Here is a 23,528-nt window from a genome sequence, read left to right as displayed (position 1 = left end):
CAGGAGCAAGAAGAAGCAAGTCTAGGAATTTGGAGAGAAGTATGTTAAATTCCAGACATGTTGAGGTTAAAGTGCTTTGTGAGACATCAGAACAACAATGTCCATTAGACAGACTCTGACCCAAATCTCAGGTAAGAGAAAATTGAGTGCTAAAGCAAAGGGTAAAAGTTAGAAGCAGCAGAGGAAAATGGTTAGAGCATAGGTTTTGGAGACAGGGCCTGAGGGTTCAAGTTCTAGTTCCAAGTATGTGCTGCGCTCAGGTAAGAAACTTAAATCTCAGTTTCTTCACCTGTAATGTATAAATAATAAGCAGAATCTATCTCATAGGTTTTTGAGTAGATTAACTAGGCAATACATGTGGAAAATATAAATACCAAATTCAGGATAGTAGATACATTTTAGTAGCTAGGAAGGGATGGTAGGAAGGTTTTAAGATGGGAACAGCATCCAAGAGGAATGCATAGGGATTATTGACTATGGGTAATTTTTTAATAAAGGTAACACAATGTTAAGAATTGTTAAAGCCTGGTGGTACCACATGGATGTTTATTATTTTCTGTACTTTTTCAATATTTTATTATAAGAAACAGTAAAAAAGATATATATGGCATACAGCGATCAACAATGTTAGCTGTTATTATTGTTATTTAACATTTATGAAGATGTCAGGCCCATAGTATGTATACAAATATTACAGGTGGGGTTAGTGGGCCCCTAAATGTTGTTCCAAGACTCTCCCTATATTGATCTTCAAATGCTGTAAGAATTTTTTCTAAAACACAGATCATACCAAATTCATCATGTTTAATAGTTAACAGCTTTGAAGCTACCTAGACCTGGGTTTGAATCTTTTAATTTCTCTTATTCTCAGCTTCCCAATTTGTAAAACTTGATCATACTAATACCTACCACTTCGCATGGCCACCCAAAGGACTAAGTGTGAAGCACCAAAGCACAGTATCAGGTTTAGAGTAAGAAAGCATTCAATTGAAGTGCAAAGTGAATACAGATTTACACAAAGGTTAAGAGCAACTCAGCAAAGTTAATATGAAACTTGTGAATCTGAACTCCAATTTAATACTCTTCTTTCACAGGATGTATTTCACTAGGTATTCATATCAGCTATGAGAAGACACATAAAAGCTTCAAGCAAGTCCAATGCCATGCATATATTGCCCTAACATATTAAACCCCTAACACATCTCCAATTTTTGTGTCTATTTTTATAAATGTTGCTGATAATCTGCCACTAGGCAAAGCCTGAAACCTCAATTACCTTATTTTAACCAATCAACAAATACAGGGTAGTTGTTAACTTATTTTACAAATAAGAAGGCAGGCTCAATGAAGTTAAGTAGCTTCCCCACAGATAAAAACCCAGATCTGCAATACTCCAAAGGTAATGCTCATTCCACCTCATGTGCCTAGCAGGAACACCTCTACAAAGCACTGTTATCTGGATGACTATATTTGCCAGCTAAAAGATCAATCCAATCAATCTTTCTACCAAAACTAATCCATTTGCAGGCAGAGTACTTACACATTCTGAGGACTGTCTAGTCCTTATGGACTGATCACCCTGTTGCTGGGCTGAACCAGCCACCTGCTGGGCATTTACAAGGTTGCGGACCAGCTGGGCTGCTAAGAGAAGACATCAGAAAGAAAATCAACAGATAAACAACAGAGAAATGACAATCAATAAACTCCCTTCCTCTGTTAAAGAGTCTCAAATCCCTCTGAGATTTTATAAACTTAAAACTATTATTATGTTTGTGAAGGACTTGTAACAACTAATTTTTTTAAAGCTATTTCTCAATCTTGCAAATCACTAAAAAAATATACTGGTGGTAGAAACAAGAACAAAAAGACAATTACTCCTTTCTAAAGGAGACGACGTATTTAAGAAAATACCTTCTGCAACAAGAATCTGAGTAACTGGAAATCACTTCTAAAATACTCTATTTTTTCTTTCATTTAACTGTCATCTGGGTTTCTAATTCTTAAAATTCCAGATCTCCCTCTCACATAAGAGCAATGGGAAGAGATATAATTTCTCCTGTATATGTTTCCAGAAAAAAAAATTAACTTTTATTATCTTTTGATAGTGAAAGAATAAAGAAGATAACTCAAATCGAAAGAATACTTAAAGGGAGTTTACTGAATACAACAGACTGCTAAGACCTTAATAGTGAACATGAATACTGTTCAAAATAAAAGACTACCTAAATTTTCTCTCTTTAAGAAATTATAAGGTCCAAAATCATATTGCTAAGTTTGGAACAGAGAGGAATCAGAGCCCTTAGAATGACATCAACACAAATGACCTTATTTCTACCAAAAACTATTTTTGGCTTTTTCTATTTACCTGCCACACTGCTATTCCTCTGACGGGCCAGCTTGACCTCTGGGCACTCCCTTCGTACATGTCCTGCATCTCCACATATAAAGCATCTGAGGTCTCTGGGGTCTCTAAACTCTCGAGTGTCGTGGAGGTCTCGGGGGTCAACAAGGTCTCGGGAATCTTTCTCCTCTTCATTCCCATCCTTCTCTTCTTCACTGTCTTTCTTCTTTAGTCTAAACAGTAAACTGCTGATACCAATAATGTGGGGCTAGGGACTTGTAAACTGAATGAATCACAGAGCAAACTAAACTATACAAAAGTCTCACAATAAAGGGATTAACATGCCCATTGTATCATGCACCTTTTTTAAGGCAAGGGAACTCACATTTAGAGTACACCTACTCATATGGCAGAAACTGGGTATTCCAGTAGTTTTATAATACAATAATAAATTAGAAAAAAATTTTAACATTGAATATTTTAATCTTATAACAATCCTTAGAGGTTGGTATTTATTATCTCCCTTCTACAGAGGGAGAAGCTGATGCTTAGACCAAGTGTCTTCTCTAAATTTAAGTCAGTATATAGCACTGATGGAACCTAGGAGTTAGTTCTGTCTGAAAAGTTCTAAGCTCTTCATATTAGGCAAGACTTAATAACTAAAAAAAGGATTTTCCTGGCCTATTAAAGAGACTATATAAAATACAGGAAAGTTTATTTCATAAATATATTTTCAGGGGTGTGGAGATGTATATTCCTCAAGGTATATATTATATACGTATACCTCACAGTAAATACCTCAAAGATTCAGTTAATTATATTTTAATTACTGATTTGCAGGACTATGAGGTACTCAGCAAGAACCCCATGACTTGGTCATTTTTTTTCCTGGCTCCTGGCACAGTCCCCAGTAGAATAGGTGTCAATAAATGCTTCTTCAATTAAAAAAAACAAAAAAAAAACTGAATGAATAAGTGAACAAATGAATGAGATTCCAGTGTGCCACAAAAAAAATCTCACTCTATTAACAAAATTCCACTCTGATATACATTTTACCTAATGTCCAATTTAAAGCCCTGAACCTTCTTACTTAAACATATATGAACACAGTTGTAGCTACAATTGGCCTCACATTTATTTTCCCTGTAATGTTGATATATAATCATTTGCCAACCTTCTCCTTTTAGGGCAGTCTTTCATGTAGTGGCCTATTTTTCCACACACACGACAACATCGATCATTGGGAGCCAGTTCTCCATCTGTTAATACTCGGGAATCAAAGAAGTACTCCTAGGGAGAAAATAAAACTTTACTAGAAAAAAAAAACCACTATGAATTGTGGAATCCAAATGGAAAGAAGACCAAGATGTAAAAGTGGTTTTAAAAAAAGGAAATGGGGCGCCTGGGTGGCTCAGTCAGTTAAGTGTCTGCCTTCGGCTCAGGTCATAATCCCAGGGTCCTGGGATCGAGCCGCGCCATCAGGCCCTCTGCTCAGTGGAGAGCCGGCTTCTCTCTCTCCCTCTGCTGCTCTCCCTGCTTGTGCGCCTTCTCTCTCTGTCAAATAAATTTTTAAAATCTTAAAAAAAAAAAAATTATCATCACTGGGGCCCCTGGATGGCTCAGATGGTTGAGGTTCCAGCTCTTGATTTCAGCTTAGGTCATGATCTCAGGGGTCGTGGGATCCAGACTCCAGTCGGGCTCTGCACTCAGCAGGCAGTCTGCTTCTCTCCTTCTCCCTCTCCCTCCACTCCTCCCCCTGCTCTCTCTCTCTCAAATAAATAAAGGGGGAAAAAAAGAACCATCATTATCAATATCACAGTTGCTAACAGTGCTAACCACTTTACATCCACATTATTTCTTCATTCATCTGTGACATCTTTGCATAATAACTCAATAGATACTATTTTCATCCTCATTTATAGATGAGGAAATAGAGGCTCAGAGAGTTCGAGTCATTTGCCCATAGTAAAAAAGCTGGTTAAGTAAGCAGGATTTAACGCTAAGTTGGTCTGACTACAAATCTCATGCTTTCTGCCTTACCAGGCTATTTCTAGAAAAGAATTATTCTCTTTACAAAAGAGCTCTCTGCCAATAAAGCAATCCTCTGGTTTATTTAAAATATGATTGGATTTGCATATAACATTTCAAGAACATATAACATTTATTATATAAAGCAGGGTATAGCTGAAGAGTAGGTAGAGAACCAATACAAAGTAAATCATTTTCCCAGGTTTTAGAAGTACCAGGATCATTTTTCCTTTATCCTACCACCTAGCGTATTCTTCTAAGCTTTAGCTCAGTTTTGTTTTGCACTATTACAAAGACTAGTTTGTCATAACAGTACCCACATTTCTGGAAGGCTAGAGAACATGTCCACTTAGCACTCTTCAAATCTATCTAAAGTCAAAGATAAAAGTATAAGAGATACACCTACTAGGATGGCTGTCATAAAAAGAGAAAGGATGGGGCGCCTGGGTGGCTCAGTTGGTTAAGCGACTGCCTTCGGCTCAGGTCATGATCCTGGAGTCCCTGGATCGAGTCCCGCATCAGGCTCCCTGCTTGGCAGGGAGTCTGCTTCTCCCTCTGACCCTCCCCCCTCTCATGTGCTCTCTCTCTCATTCTCTCTCTCTCAAATAAATAAAATCTTTAAAAAAAAAAAAAAAGAGAAAGAATGTAGATGAAATGGAACAGTTTGGCAGGACCTCAGAAAGTTAAACATAAATTTGTCAAAATGAACCAGCAATTGTTAGGTATATACCCAAAAGAAATGAAAACACATCCAAAAAAAATTTGTGCAGAAATATTCACAGCAGCATTAGTCATAAGAATGAAAAAGTAGAAACAACTCATATGTCCAACAAAGGTGATGAATGGATAAATAAAATATGATATATTCCATTTAATGGAATACTGTTCAACCATAAAAGGAATGAAGTGGTGATACATGCTACAACATGAACAAACCCTGAGAACGTTAGGCCAAATGAAAGCAGCCGATCACAAAAGGCTACATTTTTTTTTTTTTAAGATTTTTTATTTATTTATTTGAAAGAGAGAGAGATGGGGAGCAGGAACACAAGCAGGGGGAGTGGGAGAGGGAGAAGCAGGCTTCCCGCTGAGCAGGAAGCCTGATGCGGGGCTCGATCCCAGGACCCTGGGACCATGACCTGAGCCGAAGGCAGACGCTTAACAACTGAGCCACCCAGGCGCCCCAAGGCTACATATTTTATGATTCCATTATATGAAATGTCCACATAGGCAAACCTACAGAAACAAAAAACAGATCAATGGTTTGAAGAGTGGGAGAGAAAAGGAATGGGGAATGACTGCTAATGGGCCCAGTTTCCTTCAGAGAGAAACAAAATGTTCTAAATTAGATTGTGGTGATGGCTGCAGAATCCTGTGAATATACTGTAAACCAGTGAATGAACTGCTCACTGTATATTAGTGAATTTTATTCGATGTAAGTTATACCAATAAAGCTGTATTGTTAAAAAAAGATGAAAGATGTAATTCTTCACATTTATTATTGAAGAAACCAATATAGCTAATTAAAATCCTCATCATCATATTTTCTGCCAAGGCAAAACAAAAGCCTTTGTCAACCTAGGAATCATCCTGAACTTGCTCTCCTTCATCCATCGCCTCTAATTAATCACAAGTTATATCCATTTTCTTCCTGAATCTCTCTTTAATCTACTTTTCTCCATTCTATCATCCCAGTTAAGGTGGCCTAGACCTGAGGGCCAGCAAACTTTTCCTGCAAAGGGCCAGAGAGTAAATATTTTAGGTTGTGACAAAACTGAAGACATTAATGTAGTACTTACATAATAAGAGAAAGCAAATTTCCACTAAATTTTTATTGAAGAATTTCAAAATATACTACTAATAATAATTGAGTATAATTTTTTTGTAATGTAAGTTTACTAAATAGAAGAAAGAAATTCTTTTTTTAAGATTTTATTTATTTATTTGACAGAGCGAGAGAGCACAAGCAAGGGGAGCAGCAGAGGGAGAGGGAGAAGTAGACTGCCCGATGAGCAGGGAGCCCAATGCGGGGCTCAATCCCAGGACCCTGGGATCATGACCCAAGCCAAAGGCAGACACTTAACTGACTGACCCACCCAGGTGCCCCAAGAAGAAAGGAATTCTTTCTGGGAGAGATATTTCACTTAACTGAGGTTCAAAATTAGTGTTCCCTATCATTAAAATCAATAGAAAATGTTCATCTGTTAATGCTAATCTGCACTTACATTTTATATATTTTATCTTTGAAAATGTTTTTCACAGATGAAAAGATTGAAGATTCAAGGTAAAGAATTAGACCTAGAGTGCAAATGAAGGACTAGTCTCTGATAAAGAAAATGTATCTGTAGATACAGGCAGATTTATAGATTTACAGAAAGTTGAAGGAATACCTGATACTATCTTTGTCTCATAGGGAAAACCTCTAAGAGTGAGAAGGGCAGAGGTGAAAGGTGGGACACAAAGTGCAACAGGTACTGAATTTTGAGTACAATAAAATCTGAATTAGTTCTTATCAAATAGGATATAAAGGTAAGTAAAGAAAGGTATTAAGAATGTCAGATGGTACTGAAAGTCTAATTTAGGCTGGTAAACACTATAGTTGTATTATATAAATAAAACCACCTAGCTTTAGGACTTTTTTTCATAGTGCTTAGCTGCCAAAGCATAGACAGATGGCAGCTAAGGTGAGTTCATGTAAGGTTGAACACATAAGGGTGCAAGAGAAGGACAATGGTACCAAGGAATTTAAAGTATATGCCAGAGAGCACACCAGGAAATCTAAGTTAAATGGGAAGAAAAATGAAGACAGAAGATAGCTGAGAGAATGCGAGAATAAGGGTCAATATAGTAGAGGACCTAATGATGTAGAAGAATAGTTGAAGAGGGAATATGTGAGTGAGCAGAGAAGATGAATAAATAGAAAATATACTTGTCTTCATTTTCATTAGTGTAGGAATGAAACACATCTATTTTGTATGCCCACAAGCCTAGTTAGTACATAGCAGAGAAATCAGTACAAAGTAGGAATTCAGGGATGCCTAAGTGGCTTAGTCAGTTAAGCATCTGCATTTGGCTCAGGTCATGATCCCAGGGTCCTGGGATCAAGCCCCGCATTGGGCTCTCTGCTCAGCGAGGAGTCTGCTTCTCCCTCTGCCTGGCACTCCCCCTGCTTGTGCGCTCACTCTCTCTTTCTCTCTCTGACAAATAAATAAAATCTAAAAATAAACAAAAAAATTAAAAAAAAACAAAGAAGGAATTCAATAAACATGTGTTGAAAGAATATATTTTACTATGGAAAGTATAAGCATGAAAGACTTTAAAGGATACTTTCTACAGTATCAGCTGTAACACTGATATAATAAAAACAATCTAAACGTCCATCAAAGAAGAACAGTTAACCTAGTATAAACAAGCCATAGAATAGTATATATTGACTTTTAAAACAGAAAAAAGTAGATCAAAAAATGGTTAGCAGACTCATAGGCCCCTTCAGATAGGCCTCAAACTGATGTCTGGTTGATATTCAAGACCAAAGACTGATATCTATTAGTCGATTATATTATTATACTGAGTTATTAAGAGTTACTAAAATTTTGTATTCATAGACTAAAATTAGCACATTTGCAGTTTACTAAGGATTCTAATATTCTACTAAAAAGTCTGACACATGAAACTGGTAGGTTCCTATAGAACATATGCACATATACACATTAATAGTTGGAATTCCCACAATTTTCAGGTAAAATGTTTTATCAGTGCATCATCAGATTTGTTTTGATCTGACTATGCTCTCTTCATTTATTTTTTAATTAGTATGTTAGTAAAATCATTGTTGGATTTTCCTTTTGTTTGACATTTTGTTCTTACACAACTTCTGTGTCATTTCAAATTTTACTATTATTTTCTTTCTCTCCAATATAATTATTATCACCCCCCACCCCCAAAGAGGCAGGACAATAAAAAAGGTCAAGAATCAGTGCTACAAGGGAAAAAAGCTGTAGATTTTTCTGCTTTTCTTACCCTACATCCCAAAGAAAAAGTGTGGAAACTGTACTGAACAAGATCAAGGATATTCGTTATGCAATAGTAGAGACACAGTTTCTCTCTTGAGATTGCTTCTCTTGGAAGTTTCTTTCTCTGTGAAATTTAGACCTCCTCCCATTAGAAAGCAAGCAAAAAAGAGAGTGAGACCAAGAGGAATGGGAAATACTATGCCACCCAGTTCAGGCAAAAGGAATCCTCTCAGCTCCATGCCATCACATTCAGTTACCAGGGCTACACCAAAATTAGAGCAGAAGGCTCAGCAAGTAAGAAAGTATTTCTCTGGTGTCATCCTCTCTCTTTATAATTTCATCAAGATTTCTAGGGATGGAAGAGGGGCAGTGGGCAGCACCTCAAATTCAAAATTTAAGGATACTGACTCTTGACTACCTTCATTCATTCAACAAATGCTTATTTGGTACATCCAATGTGCCATCTTAACAGGTACTGGAGATATGATGGTGAAGAACATAATAGACCCTTGTCCTCATGGAGCTATAGTCTAATGGGGAAGACAGAATTAAACAAACAGATACACAAAATTTAGCAAATAGATACCTCATTATTAACTATGATAAGTGCAATAAAAAAAATACAGGGAGTGTATAATCATCTCTTTCTATTTCTAATACCAACTTGGAAATAGGATAAGGCTTCCTATACCACAAAAAAAGGAGTTCTATATGAAAAAAGATTCAGAATCCAAATTATGTAAACTTACAGCTTCTCTGCCAATGAGTGGATAAAAGGGGGTACCAAAAAGTTTCCTTCCATTGATAAATGCCTTCATGATAAAATTGGTCACTATTGAAAAAAGAAGAAAAAATAAAGATGCAGACCTTAATGTGTAAAAGCTTTAAAAACGGGGGATTTCTATATTTAAAACTTACTTTTTCTAGAAACTCCAGCACCAAGGTTATGATTCAAGTCAAAAGGATCTAGAAAAGAAATATTTATTTTTTGATTTAAAATTCTGTTCACTGTAACAAAATATACATACAAGCCATAACTAGAGAGTAATACTATATAACTCAGACTATTCAAGTCAGCAAATTATTCTTCTAAAATTATAGATTAAAAATGATAGAAATTGGGGGGGAGGGAAAAAATAATAAAAGGACAGAAACATAAAAATCAAGAGGAAGAATCTTCCAAATTCTAACGTGCTTTCAGTTTTCCCTTCAATTTCCTTGCCAAATGAAACTGGCTTTTTGTTTTATTTTGTTCCTCAGCTAATGAGTAATGTCATTAGTAATGTCAGCTAATGATTACCTTCAATTGCAATGCATTTGGATGTCCACTGCTTCTCAAAAGTTGTCAACAGCTTTTTCTGCCGAATGCTAATTACATATTCCTTGAAATCAAACTCTTCAGTATAGAAGCGAAGCAGTCCCAACCAAAGCTCTCCTAATGTTTCTGTGTTCTTTCCAAGTGAAGGTAAACGTTTTTTCTATAGGTAAGAAAAAAGAAAGAGAGGTCTATACTTACTCAAAATATGGAACCCAAATATAAGTAAAATTATTAAATTATGCAAATCCTAACACATATCAGTGAGCATTCTATAACATAAAGACTATGAAAAAATTACCAGTTCTTCTGTTTTATCAAAGAAAAATGCATTCCATCCATCAACCATTCTCTGTGGAATCTGTTTTCCATCAAAGATCTGTAAAAACAATTTTATTATTAGATTTTACGTCCTCTTATGCAAACGCCTAAGTATCCTTATATCATTTTAGAATGTACCTATAAGAGATATTGAGATACTTCTTTCCAAAAGGAACATGTCAGGATAGTATAATTTGATGCCAAGTTATTAATGAATAAAATGTATGTGGAAGATCAAAGCTGGGAAAGGATATCTTAAGAGCTTGAGACTCTCCAAATGACACATTTGATGTTATCTATTTGGCCTGTCAAAACGCGTCCAGCCCAAGACTAATGAAGTAAAACTAAAGAAAAAAAGAAAACAATGAAAACCACATTTTCATCAATGGATCACAGATGTAGAAATACATAATACCTATTGATTTGTATACCCAAAGGAAATCAATGGAACCGCTTGTTTTGGGGACAGGCTCTAGTACTTTTAATCAATTATCTGTATTAGATGATGCTGAAAAGCCCCTGGGTACTGATTTCTTTAAAGAGAAACTTAGGTAGCTTTTCCTGACATCTTGATAAAAACTGTAAAATCTTCATGATTAATTATGAATAATAATCCACTGTATTGAGGAAAGGGAGGGGAGAGTAATGCTACTTTACTAGAAGAAAACTATCCCTTAAGATGAGTTCTTTAAAAAAGTAAAAAGTTGCAACAGGTTCAGTGAGCAGACCTCATTTCTAGTCTTAGTCCTGCCTGGTAGTGATTCTAGACAAGACAATTATCCTCCTAAACCCTTCACTGTTTTCCCAATGAAAATGAGAGATTAATTAGGTCAGTTGTTTTCAAATTTCGTTTTTTTTTTGAAGCTGTAGAATCCTTTCCTAAAATGGAACCTTCCTGAAGCTTAAAGCAGATAAAGGTAGAGTACTTTCATAGAATCCTAAGTGGAGAAAACTTACCCCATTTTTTCCTTATCTCACTTCTCATACATACACTAATAAGCCCCTAGAGCTTACCAGAAAATACTTTAAAACCATCAGATAAGGTGGTCCCCATCACCCCTTCCATTTTAGATGGCACAGTGATTTACAAAATTAACATTATCTGGCCCCTCTAATTTCACTCGCAGGTTTAAGTTCCTTTGTAGGCAAAAACTGTAACTTTAGAGCCAAAAATTCCTACTTATATCAAAGCCTGCTATTTATATAGAGAGAATAAATACTTAATACATGTTTGTTGAATGAATATATTTTACTCTGGAAGCATGTTTACAAAAAGATGAAGTTTCCAGAAACTTAGGCTAAGAAGTTGCCTTTTTTTTTTTTTTTTTGAAAGAGAGAGTGTGCATGCAAGCGCGCATGAAGGAGGAGGGGCAGAGGGAGAGAGGGAGAGACTCTCAAGCAGACTCCCACTAAGCATGGAACCCAATGCACTGCCTGATCTCACAACCCTAAGATCATGACCTGAGCTGAAATCAAGAGTCGGACATTTGACTGAGCCACCCAGATGCCCCAGTTGCTTTTTATATTTATATGTAACTTAAATACAGTTATCACTTATCTACCATAAATTCCAACACTTCATAAAACAAACAAGGGAGAGCGTGGCAATTAGATATTGATACCTACAACAAATCTTGCCCTGAAAAAAGAAATGAAGATATTAAAGGAACCAAACTGTAATATTTTACCATTATAGAATATTTTACCTTTATAGATGCTATTATAGATATTACATGGGAATAATATAAGCTATGTCGTTATACCTTGATTCTTTTTAATATAATTCTTATTTTTGATTAACAACTATCACCCAACTATATTGGCTAATAACACAGTGAAGTGGACCCTGTGGACCTTGGAAGGTATTTAATCACTGATTTGCCTTTTTTTTTAATGAGCTCTCATATTTTACTTTCTAACTTTCCACTGTTTCAGCCCTTAGAAGGATAAATGCTATCCCCCCCCTTTCTCTTACACACACAATTTCTTTCCATTTCTCTCTTCTCTTTCTCTCAACACCAATCATGCTCTACTTGAGCAGTGAGCTCTACTCAGTCCTCCCTGTAAAACCTCATGAACAATCATATTTGTACAAGAAGTGACCCTGTATGTTTTCATATTTACTTTCATATTTAACTGTAATAGTTTAGTATCTGCTGTTATATTTAAACTGCAATATTTAAATTTTTTAGTTGTGGTAAAATACACATAACAAAAATGGTTATGATGGTAAATTTTACAAGTGTTCAGCTCAGTGGCATTAAGTACACTCACATTGTTGTGCACCATCATCACCATCCATCCACAGAATTCTTTTCATTTTGCAAAAATGAAACTGACACTATTAAACAATAATTCCCCGTTCCTCCCTCTCCTAGCCCCCGAAAACCACCATTCCACTTTCCATCTCTATGAGTTTGACTACTCTATATAATTGAAATCATATAATATTTAGCCTTTAGTGACTGGTTTACTTCACTTATCACTTAGCATACTGCCCTCAAGATTCATCCATTCAGTTGCAATTTTTAAGCTAATATAAGCTAAGAAAACAGAAGTTCATAATATCAAGTGTAGTTAACACTCCCTAATCCTCTCTTAATACTTTTACGTGAAAATTTATTTTTACTTACGATTTTCTAGAATACAGCAAAATTATTCTGCTTAGGAAAGCTCCTTCTGACCTAAAGAACTCTGTATTGTTAACCATGAAAAATACACTTAGCAGTCTTACTTATACCCAGTCACTTCAAGTCTAGGTTCAATTACAAATGGAGTCAAAGATCAACAGCTTCATTAAACATATCCTTACCCTTAAAAGTTGATCGATGTCAATGACCAATACTTAAATGATGCCAGAGCAATGGACAATGGGATCCCATATGATAAGCAAAAAAGGCCAGAAGCAAAAATCCATATATCATCAGTTCATATGTATCACAAAGCCCCCCACAATCAGAGCTCATTATGATGGAAAACATTCCATGGACTGTCTCTCATTTCATCAAGCACTGTTAAGCAGATAATGGGAGAGTTCTTGAAGTTGGCTACCGCAGTCCTGCCTACATTTTTCCAATAATAATATTAATACAGCTGCTAATGATAGTAGTAGTAGTAATAATAATGATAAAGCAAGCACCATTTATGAACACCTACTTTAGCACTTACTATAATTCAAGGGCATTTGATTTCTCTGTTCCTTATATCAACACTGAAATAATACTATTATTATATTATTACTGTTGATGAAACTCAGACTAGTGGCAGTCAGGCATCTTAGTGAAGGCCACAATGTCAGAATTAGAATTCAGACCACATATCTCTAGCTCCAAAATCATGCCCCGCTCTTTCCTGAACGGCTCCTCATTCATGGGTAACAGAATTACCCACAAACCACCATGAAAACAAAATTCGTGTGCCACTTCAGTTAATCATAATATTCTGTCAAAGTCACAGCAAATCATAGTAAATGGCTGCTATGATATTCCTGTGTAATAATGCATTTAAGATACCCAAATTTAAAGTCTTAACAACAGTTAGACTAATACAGAGAATGACCTTGGCCTTGTCAGGCCTCATTAATTCATGTTAAAATTTAAATATCCTACTATATACAACCTTGTTAAAAACCACATCACTCAACACAGATTCAGCAACTTAAAATTTTCTGCCAGGAAAGGATATTTGAAATTTTTGTTTCTTCTCTATTGTTAATTTAAAAGGGGGAATAAATGCTGCTATAAGTATGGCATTCATTAGAACTTATTAAAACTTACTAAGGCCATCTGATATCCACCATATGGCTTGCTTATTTTGTGATTTTCTTCTCTGCCATGACTACTGGTTTGTGTAAAGTCAGAATATGTGATTTGCCAAATAATTCTGATGCTTCTCTCTTACCTCAAAATAATCACCTTTCTAAGAAATTAGAACTGGATTCTCCCTAATGCTTGCAAATACACTTTGTGCCAGGAATGAGGAGGAATAGATGGATGATTAAGAACTCCTTTAAACCTATTTCACAGAGTATAAATTGGCTACAAAAAGGGAATCCATGAGTCACCAAATCTGAATGAATAAGAGTATAATGTTTCTTCTGATGTACATTCTCATGCTTAATGCAAGTTAACATGACCTTACAGAAATGAGGAAGAATTTTCTTGGGTTTTCTCTCAACCAAAATTCACAAAGTTGACCAAAGTATACACAAGAATACCAAAGTTCATTGCCAGGCAGGAGCAGGGAGAATACTATGGAGAGAAGAAACTTTATATTTGCATCTGAGAGACTATAATGCATGAGTTCATGGATGGCTATAACACTTTCATAATCACTTGCAGCATTCTAAGACTATGAAATACAAACACATTACAAAAGATATTCAATAGTTTTGTTTATCTAAAATTCCTTTGGTAGTCTATATTCTCCCATAATGAATTTTTCAAAAAGATTCATTATGTGATTATATCATTAAAGGAAGAAGAAAACTTAGGATGTCCATGCTGGAAAAATCCTTCATGACCTCATAACTGATCAAGATCTTCTGTGTTTAGATTAATGTTTTCAAAAGAAACTCCTTTACAGTTTTCTTAAACACCTACCTCTTGTAGAACTGGGATAACAGGTGGTTTTCTCTGCTGCAGAAAGTACAGCACCATAAGGATATAAGCATATGAAGATAAACTTCCCCTAGAAGCATCTCCAATGTCACATCGCTAAAGAAACATAACAATGATTGAAAATAAAACTTCAGAATCTTATTCCATGCAGAAGTACTGACTACTTTGAGATACTACTTTTTTTTAACCCATCAAACTGTCAAATATCCAAAAGTTAAATAACAAACTATTATGAGGATGGGTAAACAGGCACTCTCATACATTACAGATGACCATATAAATTAGCATAAAATCTATGAAGAATAATTTGATAATATCAAAATTACAAAAGCATATCTCACTTAACCTAGCAATTTTAAGAATTTATCCTGCAAACACACCGAACACCAAAAAATATGTGAAAGAACTAAGTAAGAAGTTTTTTTAATCATAGCACTGTTTTAACAGCAAAAAAAAAAAAAACTTAAGACTCCTCAAGAAAGCACAGGTTTTAAACAACTGATGACTACACAATTGAACAGGGTGTAGCCATTAAAAAAGAACAAGGAAGCTCTAGTATACTAACAGGAAGTAATTATCAGTATCTACTGATCAGTGAGAAAAGCAAAGTACAAAACAATGTTTTTAGTATATTTATACCCATTATAAAAAGGAGAAAGGAAATTTTTGTATTTGCTTATACTGGTATATTTCTGGGAGGATAGAGAGGAACTTTTAATACCAGCTGCCTCTAGCAAGAGGCACTGGTTGGCTAGGAGACAGGTGTGGAAGGGAGATTTTCTACCAGAAATCCCTTTAGACTTTTTGAATTCTGAACCACATGAGTAAGTTGCCTATTCCAAACAAATTTTTTTTTTTTTAAAGATTTTATTTATTTATTTGACAGAGAGAGACAGCGAGACAGGGAACACAAGCAGGGGGAGTGGGAGAGGGAGAAGCAGGCCTCCCGCGGAGCAGGGAGCCCGATGTGGGGCTCGATCCCAGGACCCTGGGATCATGACCCGGGCCGAAGGCAGACGCTTAACGACTGAGCCACCCAGGTGCCCCCCAAACAAAATTTTTAATTAAAAATAAATCCTAAAAGAATCCTCAGAGGCTTCCCCTGAGTAAGACTTTAGCCGATACTATATAAAGGGGGAGGAATGATTTCTCTGACATGAAAGACTTAGTTTCATTACTACAACTCCACTGAAGTACAGAACCATTATGCTAAAGTTATTCTGTGAGGTGAATCTAGAAAAACAACCATATCAAATACAACTTGAGGATGTGGCTAAACGCCACTCTTTTCTAAGATGACCTCTGTCCACAAAGACATGTACAGGAATATCTCAACAAGTACGTCTCCCTGTTGTGGAAGAGTGGATTTAGTGAAGTGAAAATGCAACCAAATCATTCAGCTACTAGAAGCCTTCTACCAACACATTGAAAAATTAACTGTTTATTGAGCAGCTACCATAAGGCAGGTACACTAAATTGGGGATACAGGTCTCCATCTTCATTGAGTTTACCCACTTAGCTAAAAAAAAAAACAGAATTCAGTATTATAAGTGTTATAATAGGAGAAACACAAGGCTTTAAGGGGATTGTTTTGTTTTCTTGGCCAAAAAAAACTTATGACTGAACCCAAATTTCAGATGTCCTAACCCAGAGATTCTTAATTAGGATGATATGCCAAATTCCCATACCTGGGGCTGAAAATCATTATTGCATTGAGTAATTTTACTACTGAGAATTTAGTTAAGTGTTACACATGGGAATAAAGCACATACAGGAAAAAACTAAGACACTAATAAGTATAAACTTAAATCATTTACTATTGAGTGCTTCCTTTAAAAGCTCAGATAAACAAAACTGAGAAGAGATTTGTCACAAGTCTGACATCAGTATATTTCACTTTAACTATTGTATTATAACAAAGGAGATCATTAACTATTTTATAAATACCTTTGCAAACACCTTCATAGTATATCCCAAGTACTGTACTCTAGGATCAATAGCTGCATAAGTAGCTAGCATTCTTGTGTTATGTTGAGCCTGAAAAAAATTACATAAATTTGAAAGCATTTCAAATTTATTAAAATTAAACTTATAAATCAGATAAAAAGATATAATATACTCCAAATATAATATATAATTGTAAAACTTAGAATAACTGCAAATGAGTCAAAAACTAATCTTCAATCTGAAGGAAATATCAAGATGATTCCTAAAAATATTTTTGTCTTACAATGCCCACATTTGAAATTTTTAAACATAAATGTATAGTCAGTGATCTGTAAACTTTTCATTTTTTATCTATAAACTTTTAAAATGACAAGTGTAAACATACCTAGGTCTATACAGAAAGAAACACTTACCAAGGTATTATATAAACTGATATCACCTTCTAAACCACTTCGTCTATGTTCAAATTTTACTATAGGCACTTTGGCAGTAGTAATAGGCAAAATGTTTCTTAAACCTGATTTAAAACAAATACAAAAACTTCATTAGGTTAAATAATTTTCATAAAGCTAAAAAATATTTTGTTGTTTTAAAGCTGTAACTTAAGATTCATACCTGGATGTCTCTTAAGAATTTTTGCCAAATTTTCAATTATTTCTTTACAGTTTAATTTCTAAAAAACAAAAGAAACAAATAATAAAGTTTGCCTAAGTCAATTTGGCCTTGTGCAAATTCACTTCAATGAGGCATTTAATACTAGCACTGAAAATCTCCAGCTATGAAACAACTCAAAGTATGCAGTCTAGAGACCTGCAGTATCGCCATCATCTGGAAATTTGATGGAAATGCAGAATCTCAGGCCCCACCCCAGTCTACTAAATCACAATCTACATTTTAACAAGATTCCCAGGTAATTCACATCCACATTAAAGTGTGAGGCACACAAAAACAGGAGAATAATGTTTTCAAATATGTGAAATACATAACTAGAGATGGATCTGGTGAAGGCAAAACAGTATAGTGTTTAAGAACATAGGCTCTGAATTTAGACAAACCTGGATTCAATCTTCAACTAAGTATTATTAATAAGCTGCGTGACTTTGACCAGATCCTTAACCCCTTGGAGCCTCATACTACTATTCTATAAAACCAAGATAATTATAAACTCCTGCCCTATCAAGTAGTTGGAAGGATTACATGAGACATGTACGTAAAGCATTCAACAGCATGCTTGGCACAAAATAAGCACTTTAAATCTGTGAGCTATTTATTGTCATTATGTTGATGAGGAAAAGTAATCCAATTATTACCAGTACCTACTTCTTCAAGAGAATTCTTACCCCTACAAATTTAAATACGTTGATTTTTTTAAAAATCAGAGACAGCAGAGTTGATATGGTAACAATAACCATGATACAAGGAATAGGGAAGATAATGGCATTATAAATTAACTAGGTTAAGCTAAACAGTATATACATCACAGTGCCCACACTTACTACTAAAAGCACTTTTGTATATCCCCAACATGTTCTTTTTAGGCACTAGAGAGCAGTAATCATTGCGGCTTAACCTGAGGATTTCAAGGGAATCTACAGTTCCTAATTAACACATAATAAAATTTATTATGCAAGGATACAATTTATGCTAAATTATGTTTCAACAATGTCTCATCTGGAAGAAAATGTGTTCTTTTTCATTGCTTCAACTTTCCAGTGTGAATGGCACAGATGATATGTAACAGACAAACCCTTAGTGATTAGAAATCTGATTATTAAATTTTACATAGAAGGTATCTAAACCCTAACCTCCACCCCTGGGTAAAATCATTTCCTATTCCCTCAATTCTTGCTCTTCAAAATAGAGAGAGGCAGCCTCTTTCCAGTAGATGGCACTGAGTAGAAGTTAGTTAAGAAGAACTAAAATATTTACAATTTTTCAATTTTTTTAAAAGATAAAATGTTAATACTAGAAATAATTTCTTAGGGCCAGAAATAAGGATCTACCAGACATCTGTACTCTGCCATCGTTACTCTGGTTCTAACAATTTAAAAGCCACCTTTTGAAAAAAAATTCAGAAACACATAGGTACACTATTCTGCTGAATTCTTTTAAAGTACAACAGAGGCTATACTGACACCACTACAGATGCCAGAAGCTTGGCCACACCCCAATCTTGCAAGCAGTCCCTGATTTTGAGACATAAATTCCAACAGTTATGTTGGTAAAGGAAGGAGCAACTACAGGGATCCCCTCCTTTCTAGTTGCTGCTAGGAAGGCCTGGGATACTTCCCTGTCCAATCAGTCCCTTTCTTTACTGGAGCTTGGACAATCTTGTTTCCACTGCTAATGGTACACAAAGAGAGAAAGCGTAAGTACCCACTCTCACTGCTGAGACTGCTCTGGGGGAAGGTCTGCTCCTGGCATCTCACAGTGAAACTCCAAAAGTAGTGGTTAGGTTCTACAGTACTATTAGTACTATATTTCAGCTACATTATGGGTTAAATAAATTACAGGGAAGCAGTGAGATACAATGGAAAGAGCATGAACTGTGGAGTGAGACAGACCTGGGTACGAATCCCGGCTCCAACATTTACTAGCTGTGTGAACTTGGGCAAGTCAGTTTATCTCTCAAAGCCTCAGTTTCCTCATCTGTAAAATGGGGGAAATTATCTACCTCGAAGGTGGTTGTAAGAATGAAATGAGGCCTCAATAAATGTTAGTTCCCCTCCCCACCCAAAATTAGTTTCTAAAAGCTATCCTAGAACATGACATTTGTAACACTGCTTTACGGAAAAAAATGTGTTCTAAGTGCCCCCAAATTACAATTAACTCGTACAACACAATCCATTTATAAATTAGATGTTCACTTTTATTTTCTATCTTTAGTGATACAAAGATATCACCTAATGGAAGAGATATGAAAAGACAGAGGAAATGAGATCAGTGTTCACTACAGTAGCATCAGCTTCATATTGGTTCCAATGAAAAAAACTGCAACTCTATATTAACTTTTTCCAAAAATTCATCACAAAGCACTTTTAACTCTTAGTGACATGGTTTTTGTGTTACAAAATTACTGAATTTTGGGGCGCCTGGGTGGCTCAGTTGGTTAAGCGACTGCCTTCAGCTCAGGTCATGATCCTTGAATCCCTGGATCGAGTCCCGCATTGGGCTGACTCCCTGCTCGGCAGGGAGTCTGCTTCTCCCTCTGACCCTCCCCCCCCTCTCATGTGCTCTCTCTCTCTCATTCTCTCTGTCTCAAATAAACAAATAAAATCTTTTAAAAAAATAAAATAAAATTACTGAATTTTAAGTAAATTTACTTACTTAGACATTTGAATGTCTTCTAAAATGATAGTGCTAAATGCTTTTACATTTCAAATACTACTACTGCTACTATATTTACACGAAGAATGACACCATATTTCTATCAATACCACATACATAATTTAAAATACATTCACCCCTGGAAGAAAATAAATTTCTACATCTCTTTTCAAACACTAACTCTTACCTCTGCATTTTCGTGGCCTTCCAGGGTCATACAAATATCCAGATCACTATCACGAAATCCAAATCCATTCTTAGAAGAGCCAAATAAGCACAATCTTGCCTTTTCTAAGTAAAGGAAAACAAAAGTCAAAAGTTTCATAATTAGCATGAAAGAGGAGCCTTCTATTACCCACTAATGGACTAACACGAGATGATCTTATCTACTTCTATGGCTTAAATACCTTCCGTTGCCAGATATACTGAGAAATTCCAAAATATTCATCTAAAGCCCAGATCTCTTGCCTAAGTTCTCACAATCCTTGTTTCTAACTGCTTTTTCCATTTTTCTACAGGCATCATAAAATCAAAAAGTCAAAACTAAGCCTTCAGCTTTTACCTCAAACCTACTACTGCTCCTATAATCCCTATTCTCAGCAAATAGTATCTTTATCTACTCAACTGCCAACGTCAGAAATACATGTGTAGTTCTTAACACCCCTCTCAGCTTCTACATCCAAACAATCACCAAGTCCATTAATTTCTTTCAACTTAACTATCTCATAAATTCATCTACTTTTCTTCATTCTCCACATCACTACCAATAGTAAAGTTCAATATTTAGAGATTTATCTTTTGGAAATAAAAGAGTTTTTTCAGGCACAATTCAAGTAGTTTTATAAATATCACCTTAGTACACAGAATTAATTCTCCCAAAGTGAGTGATTAATCCATTTGATATAAATTATGATAGAGTTATCCTTTCATATTTAGTGTCATTCAGTAACAGGTACCACTTCAAGCAAGCTGTTGCTTAACTGGATTGGGTTTCTCTCGCTATTAATTCTTCACATTATATATTTAGATAAGAAATTCTGTATTTTCAAAACCTAATTCTCCAATTCAGTTCTGATGTCCAACTTGAAATTTCAATGGCAACTGAGAGACATAAAAGAAGCTATGTTCATCAGCAAATAAAAATGTGCATGGGTTTAATATAACAGACTTAGATTTGGTCAGTACTTTCCATACTAACAAATATAACAGAAAATGGAATCCTATAGTATGTAACAGATTATCTTTTACAAGTACAAATTCATTCTGATTATAAATCAATTCTTTATCCTTTTTAAAATATTTGGCCATAAAACTTTTGATTTTTCACCCCTGTACCCCAAATCTGCTCCTTCTGCTATTTTGCTATTTCAGTTAAATAATATCACACAACTACTAAAAGCCTTGAAACCATCCTTGACTCCTTTTTTCCCCTCATATCTACCATGTAAAGCGTCAGCAAATCCTATTGGCTCTACATTCAAAATATCCTATATCTGACCACTTCTCATCGACTCTTCCAGAACATTATTATCTCTCACCTGAACTTATGCAACAGCCTCCTAAATTGCTCCTCCTGCTTCTATTCTTATGGACCTATACTCTATTCTCTCAGATCATGTCACTTAAGTGTTAAAACCTTCCCGAAGCTTCTCATTAGACACTCAAAATTCAAAACCCTTCTACCAATATCTATAAGGCTCTAATGATTCAATCTCTAGGCTACCTCTCAGACTTCATCTATTACAGTCTACCTCACACATTCCACTGCAGCCACACTGATGTCCTGCATGGCCTTCAAACACGACAAACATAATTCAATCTTGGGGTAATATGTACTTGCTATTCTTTCTCTCTAGAATGTTCTCTCCTTGGATATTCATATAACTTGCTCCCTCACATTATTCATGGCTCTCTTCAAACGTCACTTTATCAGAGAGAACTACCCTAATAGTAGAGAGAACTACCCCCATCGCTATCCTTTTAACTCCTACACTTTAGTAGCATTTATTATTTCCTGATATTACATTATATACCTTTTTGTTAGTTGAATATCTGTCTACCCTTCTTAATATAAGCTTTCCGAAAGCAGGTTTCACCTTTTGTATTGGTACTGTATTCCCAGCACCTAGAATAGCACCTAAAACATAACATTCAATGAACACTTTAAAAATAAACAGAACTCAGACTAGGTGGCTATAATAACAAAAACAATCAATTTTTAATATATGACATACCATCATATTCTTTTTGAATAAACTTTTCCAAGCCAATTAAAATTTGCTCCCTGTTGTGTTGTTCAGAAAAGGGTGGTGATAACTCATCTAAGTTAAAAAAAAAAAAAGAAAAAGGAAAAAGGAAAAAGAAAAGTAAGGAAAATGGAATCTGAAAAGGTATTCAATTTTTTACCCTAAACTCTTTACTTAAAATTTCATTATTTGTTAACTTCTCTGACTTTAAAATCATAAATGTTACCGGGGAAGGAAGGGGCAGGGGGACAGCAGAAAAATAATATATTTATAGGTTTATGTATGTTTCACATGATCATTTTCCCTATGAAATGCCTACAAAATATATTTACCTCTAAAAATTCTTTAATATTGTTTTCTTCAGACATTCTGCTCTTTTCCCATATACATGCTTGTTTTTCCTACCTGTAAGTCTATACTCAATATTGTTATGTAAGGCACCTGACCCATTCAAACCTAAGTTCCCTCAAATGTCTGGTCAAGATTCATATCTTCCCTCTAAGATGCTTCCAGACACAGCCTTCAATGACTTCTTAAGTGAATTTCCTTATTCCCTAAACCACTTGCCAGTTTATAGTGACTAGTAACAATTTTCTAGTTATTTCATTTAAATTCATATTATTTTTCCAAATAAGACCACATGGTCTTAAGAACAGTCTTTTTTCTATCTCCTCCTCTAGACTCATCCCCAAGAGTTAATACAGTAATAGGAACAAAGCAGTAATTTACAGCAATGACTTAAACTAATATTCAGCTTTTGAAAAACTAACGTAGCATCTGTGGTTGCAAGGTGAATACAGGCATACCTCATACCTCATTTTATTGCACTTCACTTTTTTGCTCCAGATACTGTGGTTTTCACAAATTGAAGTTTTGTGGCAACCCTGCACTGAGCAAGTCTATCAAGCACCTTTTCTCCAACAGCATTTGCTCACCTTATGTCTGTGTCACATTTTGGTAATTTTCACGCTATTTCAAACTTTTTCATTATTATTGTACTTGTTATGATGATCTGTGATCAGTGACCTTTGATGTTACTACTATAACTGTTTTGGGGTGTCACAAACTGTACCCAAATAAGATGACAAACTTAATCGATAAATGTTGTATGTGTTCTGAATGCTCCCTGACTGGCCATTCTCCCCATCTCTCTCCCTCTCCTCAGACCTCTCTATTCTGAGACACAACAATATTGAAATTAGGCCAATTAATAACCTTACAATGGCCTCTAACTATTCAAGTAGAAAAAAAAAATCACGTCTCTCACTTTATATCAAAAGCTAGAAATTATTAAGCTTAGTGAGGAAAGCATGTCAAAAGTCAAGACAGGCTGAAAGCTAGGCCTCTTGCACCAAACAACCAAGCTGTGAA

At 35.3% G+C, this 23,528-nt stretch overlaps 1 protein-coding gene across 8 annotated transcripts in view; it reads right to left on the bottom strand.

The window, feature by feature from the left end:
• Nucleotides 1–23,528, bottom strand: part of TUT4 (terminal uridylyl transferase 4) — a 124,126-nt gene that overhangs the window by 8,721 nt on the left and 91,877 nt on the right. For 4 of the 8 annotated variants that reach the window (XM_032428971.1, XM_032428937.1, XM_032428996.1 and 1 more), the window contains exons 16-28: nucleotides 22,146–22,232; nucleotides 20,099–20,202; nucleotides 17,200–17,257; nucleotides 16,998–17,101; nucleotides 16,585–16,674; nucleotides 14,620–14,733; nucleotides 9,999–10,076; nucleotides 9,683–9,860; nucleotides 9,301–9,348; nucleotides 9,132–9,214; nucleotides 3,516–3,631; nucleotides 2,366–2,589; nucleotides 1,541–1,641 (exon numbers count right to left, since the gene is read on the bottom strand). In XM_032428971.1, the coding sequence (XP_032284862.1) occupies nucleotides 1,541–1,641; nucleotides 2,366–2,589; nucleotides 3,516–3,631; nucleotides 9,132–9,214; nucleotides 9,301–9,348; nucleotides 9,683–9,860; nucleotides 9,999–10,076; nucleotides 14,620–14,733; nucleotides 16,585–16,674; nucleotides 16,998–17,101; nucleotides 17,200–17,257; nucleotides 20,099–20,202; nucleotides 22,146–22,232 (1,385 nt within the window). The remainder of the gene's footprint in view (nucleotides 1–1,540; nucleotides 1,642–2,365; nucleotides 2,590–3,515; nucleotides 3,632–9,131; nucleotides 9,215–9,300; nucleotides 9,349–9,682; nucleotides 9,861–9,998; nucleotides 10,077–14,619; nucleotides 14,734–16,584; nucleotides 16,675–16,997; nucleotides 17,102–17,199; nucleotides 17,258–20,098; nucleotides 20,203–22,145; nucleotides 22,233–23,528) is intronic. The other 4 variants (XM_032428980.1, XM_032428946.1, XM_032428989.1 and 1 more) reach the window with 2 other exon arrangements.

The sequence above is a fragment of the Phoca vitulina genome, unplaced genomic scaffold, assembly GCF_004348235.1.
Source record: "Phoca vitulina isolate PV1807 unplaced genomic scaffold, GSC_HSeal_1.0 scaffold2, whole genome shotgun sequence".
NCBI lineage: Eukaryota > Metazoa > Chordata > Mammalia > Carnivora > Phocidae > Phoca > Phoca vitulina.
Note: the sequence above shows the minus strand (reverse complement) of the source record. Positions and strands in the feature narration are given on the sequence as shown.